The 6,375-nt window shown below is 42.8% G+C and overlaps 1 protein-coding gene across 5 annotated transcripts in view; it reads right to left on the bottom strand.

Annotated features, from left to right (window-relative positions):
• Positions 1 to 896: 896 nt before the first annotated feature.
• The window catches only part of FBXW2 (F-box and WD repeat domain containing 2), a 20,702-nt gene continuing 15,223 nt past the window's right edge, over positions 897 to 6,375 (bottom strand). For all 5 annotated transcript variants that reach the window (XM_012721414.1, XM_012721416.1, XM_004677390.2 and 2 more), the window contains 2 exons: positions 5,601 to 5,770; positions 897 to 1,563 (listed from right to left, as the gene is read on the bottom strand). In XM_012721414.1, coding sequence (XP_012576868.1) covers positions 1,275 to 1,563; positions 5,601 to 5,770 — 459 coding nt within the window. In that variant the 3' untranslated portion in view covers positions 897 to 1,274. The remainder of the gene's footprint in view (positions 1,564 to 5,600; positions 5,771 to 6,375) is intronic.

The following is a 6,375-nucleotide window of genomic DNA, read 5'->3' as shown; positions in this document are numbered from 1 at the left end:
ATCTCTGCCTTACCCTTGGCACTGAGGAATCCACCCACCAGATAAACTCAGCATGGCCGGGTCAGCAACCTCACTTACAGTATTAGTCGGGCTCCCCAGGTCACTGAGTTTGTGAATCCCAGTATAGGCAAAGTCCTTCATTTTTAAAGATGAAGAAAATGAGAGCCCAGGGACAGATAGTTTACCTGCCTGAGGCCACACATCAAGTCAAAAGCACAGGAGGAAGAAGAGCCAGGCTTAGGAGTCTAAGACAGGGTTTGTCTCCCCCAAAGAACCAGGCCTTCTCTGATGGCACGTGTACTAATCACACTTTCGACGTGGAGGTGTATTTTTTACCTTCTCTGTCACCCATATCTGTCCAATATCTGATGTCCTTAACGAAGACAACTTTGTAGTAGTCATTTCATTTACATATTAGCTTCAACCCATAAGAAACAATAGATCAGGAATCAGACAAAACTGAAGGATCATTTTTGCACACCCCGGCTGACGCAGGGCCAGAGCCTTGGGAACCTACAACACCTGGCTCCATGGACAGCGTAATGGGCCTCTGAGGTCACAGAGCCAAGGTTCATGTTGCTGTGCGGTCACTGTGGCTGAGGGACCAGCTTGCTCTGCATGGAACGGAAAACCAGAGCTCTTGCACATCTCATACATGGCCAAGCTGACTTGGGGGTGGGGTCCCTAGATGGAGAGTGTGTTCCCAACAATCTCTGTATAGAGGTGGATTTGCACTGGAAGACTTTCTTTAGAACTGGTATTTGCTGGAGAGTTTATGAATGTCACAGGATTCGGGGTTCTCTGTAACACTGATTGTTCTAAAAGCTAAACCTCACGTGAGAGAAGTTGCTGGAAGGTTGCATAGCACCTTTGCTTTCACTTTAAAAAAAAAAAAGGCAATGGTAAAAAGCTTTAATAATAGACTGCATGTGTTTTTATAGGCAACCAATTAGCAAATTAATGAACCATTTAACTTTCTTTACTTAAAACCAACATCCCAGATGAAATCCAAATGCATCCTCTTATACTGACCAAATAACTAAGTACAAATGAAGTCAATGGTGAACCCCATTAGCATGCTGCGTTGTTTGTCAATAAAAGAAGCCCTCCCCCGCCCCAGCCCTGGCCCCTGGCCCACATAGATAAATGATTGTGCACTGCGTGGTGATACCATTCGGTGAGAACTTTGGTTCATGCAGTCGGCTGCCACGAAAGTGGCACTCAAAACCTGCAGCCCCGGCGCCCAAAGTCAGGCAGTGGCAGTGCTCAGGGCGTCAGCCGTGCTCCTTCCACAACACCAGGTGAATACTGTGGTCAGGCATGCTGGTGGCGAAGACCAAGCCCGTGTCATTGTGCCCATCCAGTCCATTCAGCCAGGATGCTTCGCCTGCCAAAAAGCTTGAGCCTCGCTTTGATTTCCTGTACTCTGGAAGAGGCCAGCGGCTAATCAGGCTCTCTGTCCGCAAGTCCATGATGTACAGGTAGCGGTTGTCAAACAGCAGGGCAAAGACATCTCCAAAGCCAAGCAAGGCCAAGTTTGCTATCTCAGGAGTCTTGATGACCCTACAAGGTGAGAGTTAGGAAGTATGAACCAGGAGATAACTAACTTTGCTTCTGTTTCAGCTACTGTAATCTTTTCTGGAAACATTTAAAACAAAATACAAATGGAAACTTACATAATATTATAGTGTATTGTTACTTGAATAAAAGAGCAATTAAAGTAAGCAAAAAAGAAAACCAATAAAATGTTCAAGCAAATTTAGAGCGTTAAATGATAGACAGTGATGAAAGGGGAAATAAAACAAAAAGTTCAGTCTACCAAAATATGTGGTGGGAGAGAAGGGTCCTTTGTAATGGGTCATCACAGACATCTAAGGACAAAGGCAACGTTAGGTGGGCATTTACAAATGCAGGAATGTCCGCCCAGGCTGGAACCTCTTCCAGAACAGTCTCACTTCTAACATGTGAGAACTGAAGTCCAACCAGGGTAAATACCTTGACTAAGGATTCACAGCTACTCAGTTACCTGTTAGACCAGATGCAAAACTGAACTCTTACCACCAGATAAAAAAGATGTATCACTGACTCCTAGAATACTGTCCTGGGTGGAACCTCCTAGTGTCTAGAGCAAAGACTGAAAACCAGGAGGCGCAAGTGCTACTACTGTATTTAGCACGCAACATACATACAAGTTCATGTCTGAAAACAGTAGGGGCTAAAGGTAATGAAAATCTCACAAATAACTCAGAAACACTTATTAGTAACAGATTTGTAAGATGTTGCCAGCAAAGACTGGGGGAACTGGAAGGGCAACCTTAAACTTCTCAGGCAGGCAGTTCCCAGAACATCACAATGGTATATAAAGGAAGACTTAGCTGCATACCTAGCGAGGCAATGTGACAGTTTGAAGGTTCTAGGAAAAAAGCTAAGAGACCAGGGCTACACAAATTCTGCTCTGTGACAAAATGGCTGGGCTCCTGTGGGAGGAGAGTTAGGTCTTAGTGTTAACAAGGCAAAACCTACCAACCAGTGTGTGTCCACAGGCCTGCTAACTAAAGTGAGCAAAGAACAGCAAAGTACCAGCTGATGGGGAGAGAAAGAGTTGACAGGGATGCGGAAACCACATATGATCATCAAAGTTGTGGGAGAGGCACACTTTACCAACTCTAGAGAAAACTGGGGTCAAAGGAAAGAGCTACATGGGAGCAAGTTTCAGTCTGACATTGAAAAGGGAGGGGTTCAGAAAAAAGAATTGCTCCGAGCACTCACCCTGTGCAAAGCGCAACTTAGGTAGACCTGTTGCTCTAGGCAACCAGCAGCTCAAGCCAGGTAACACGACATCACCCTACTATCCTTTCTCAGGCCATTCATTCAGCCACCCTGATCGATGGATTTCCCTTTCTAAATTCTCCTCCTACTTACTACTCTGCCACAACTCTGACCAAAGACACCATTCTTTGCCTGCACCACTGTGAACAGTTTTTAACTGGTATCCTTGCATCTACTCTGTAAAATCAGCTAGCCTCACCTTAAAATCTGAGTCTGTCACCACTTGTAAGCCCTTCGATCACTCTCGAATGTATTCAGATCTCCAGCCATGTGGTCTTCTCTCTGCTCCATCAGTCTCAGGGCCTCAGTCTTAGTCTACAATGCTCCGCACTGTACACCCACCCCTGCATAGACTCACCCTTTAGGCTCAGTACAAATTTCTGACACTTTTCCTTAATCCTCAAGCTAGTTGGGGTCTCAAAGTACCCCAAACTATGTTGCTCTTCTTTCAACCATTAAAAAACATCTACCTAGCCAGTCCTTTATTATCAGTCTTCCCTCTGGCTGGTCAGTACATACCAGGGTACAGCATGATGCCTAACATCCAGGGAGGGGCTCAAAAATATATGCTAATAAATAAAATAGTACTGTAGTAAACACAGGCAAATAAAAATTCCTACAAGAGAGACTCAAAGGAAACTGGGAAGCTAGCAAGATGGCTAGTAAGTCTTTCTATTATAATGCAGAGCAGGAAATAACCAAAAACTAAGAAAACTGGATGGCTAAAGAGCCTAAGCCTGGTGAAGATATGCTAATTCCAAAGACAGAATATATTGCAGAACAGAACTCAGGTTTGACAGACTCACAGACCCCTTTAAACTTCGATTACTTTAGAACTGTAATCAGTCAGCCCTGCCCTGCTGTGTAGCCTGGGCCCTGACCTCAAATACCCCTGTCTGCTATATTGACATCATGTAGCTCAGGAGATCACAGAATATTTTAGATTTTATGAGCAACATGCTGTCATTTGTGCTTTGCTTATTTTCAATTAGCTTCAAAGCTTCCGTGGCCCTAACCGGTCCTAGCAACTGAGATCACAGGATATGTACTACAGTTTCAAAAGAGGCTGGTTTATTTGTGTTTGGAAGGGAAAAGCAAGAGATCAAATAGCTCTTGGTCAAAGAAAAGTCTGAACCCAGCACTTCCTAGTAGCAAGTAATCTTGTTGGTTTATTGCCTTAACATTAAATATCTAAACACCAAAACCTACAAACTTTCATTTGGGACTCCAGAGTTTTTTCGTAAGTTCCTTCTCATTGACATGCTGTTACCTTAAGCATACACCCCATGGGTAATCCACTCATGGAGGGAAGGAGAGAAGAGAGGAGACAGGGAGAGAGGAAGCGAGGGAGGGTCAGAGGGAGTCTGGACTTAGGTGAGCTGTGAGATGTTGAGCCAAGACCCCTCAACTCTCTTCACTTCACTTTCCCAATCTATAAAATGAAGACCTTGAACTGATGTTTTCTAGGATCTATTAAGTCTTTTTCAGAGCATAATTATCAGTCATTTCTAGAAATGACTGTATGATCTCTCCCAAGTGGCCAAATCTACAAGAGAAAATTAGGAATAAAGACAGGTCATCTCTTGTCCTGAAACAATGTGGCTTATGTTTGCTGATAAGATAACAAAGTGAAGAAAACTGGAGAGATGACAGGCTTTACACTCCAGAGGAATGGGTTCAAGTTCTGAGTGCATGTGCTGTAAAATCTGTGAAAACCATTTCCTAGAAATGATAGCTCAGAAATCTAACTGGTTATTAAATACGGGTCTGACTCCAGGAAGATATAAATAGGATTATAACTTAATGACCACAGAGAGAGGGCCCACTGAAGTCATGTTAGTCTGATCAGCTTCCCATAAAGCTGACCTCCAGCACGCATAGAAACAGTGAAGACAATGTTCAATTTTCTGTTACCTCCTCAACTAACATTTCCCGAACAGGGGTGGAATACTAATACTGTGACTGTTACTAGATATTTCTCAAGAAAGAAAGGGGGTGGGGGGAGCAGGTCCTATGCTAGGTCCTCATTACAGGCATTTTATTTAATCTTCATTTTACAGGAGACACAGAGAAGTTAAGAAACTTACATAAAGTCACAGAGCTCAGAAAGAGATGGCGACAGCTCTCAAACCGAGGTTACTCACCAAAGTAAGTTATTTTAATCACTCCAAGGCAGTGGCTTCCCTTCCACTATGCTACCTGACAATGCCAATCTCCAAAAGGGGCTGATAGTATATATGTGAGTCATAAAACTATTGATCCACACACCTCTTATTTCTTTGAGAGAAGCCCTGCAAAGCTGCATTTTTCTCTGAGTACCTGTGTTTTTACTAGTCAACAAGACTACTGAACCCTCAATGAATAATTTCAATTGAGCATTAGAACATAAAATATCAGATACAAAAATATCAAAGATCTCCAAGTCCATCACTTTCCACAAACACATGTTAAATCCTGAAAGGGGCAGTGACTACTCGAGTAAGATGAGAGGTCAGAACCTAGGTCTTCTGGTTTCTAGGTTCTAGTATATAACTCTAATTTACTGTTTCTAAAACATTTCTCCAATGTGAGGTTTTCACAATATGTAATCCTATTAAGCTTTTCAGAGCATAATTAGTCATTTCTAGAAATGACTGCTGATATCTCCCAAGTGGCCAAATATGCATAATAGGTTAAGTGATGTAGGAAACATTTCCCAAAAGCAAGTTGTCTAAATATTTAGTCTTGCCTTCACAACAGACTTAAAAGGTAAAGGTCTGAGGAAACATTACCTGAGAATATCATAACTGGCAAAGTCCCACTGATAGAGACCCAGTGCTGAACTACAGACGATGTATTTGCCATCAAAATGAAGTCTTGGCTGCAGGCAGATACTTCTGTCCTCAGAAACAGACAATGTCTTTAAACACTTGCAGTTGATTTCTCTCCCAATTGGCCAAATCTACAGATAAAAAGAAAATTAGGAATGATGACAGGTCACATCTTATCCTAAAACAATGTGGTCTGTGTTTGCTGAAATCAGATACAAAGTGAAAAAAACTGGAAAGATCACATGCACTCCAGAAACATAGGTTCCAGTTCTGATTTCGAGTGTGCAAGCTGCATAATCTAGTGTAAACTGCTCACTTCCCTAAACTTCAGACCCTGAAGTAAGGATAATAATATATACCACATGGTTAGAAGATGCAATAAGACTATGTGAGAGTGGGCCCTCCCTGGTGGCACAATGGGTTAAAGCACACACAACAATATGAAGCTATCTGCAGCCACTGCAACACGAGTTCGATTCCTGTTCGATTCCTGGCCAGGGAGCTGATCCACATGCATGGCAGACCTCTCCTGACCTGCCCGCTGCTCCCCTCAGCAGTGTATTTCAGATCTGCCTGTTCTGCTCCCCACTCTGTCTCTGGTAATTCCTCTCATCCCTGCTTCTCTGGCCTGTATCCCAGTTCTTGTGTGCATAAATAAATAAATCTTAAGGAAAAAAAAAAAAAAGACTATGTGAGAGCACTCTGTAAACTTTCTACAAATTGTTCTTTTTTTTTT

This window comes from Condylura cristata, unplaced genomic scaffold (genome assembly GCF_000260355.1).
Source record: "Condylura cristata isolate star-nosed mole 26May11 unplaced genomic scaffold, ConCri1.0 scaffold00006, whole genome shotgun sequence".
NCBI classification, from domain to species: domain Eukaryota; kingdom Metazoa; phylum Chordata; class Mammalia; order Eulipotyphla; family Talpidae; genus Condylura; species Condylura cristata.
Note: the sequence above shows the minus strand (reverse complement) of the source record. Positions and strands in the feature narration are given on the sequence as shown.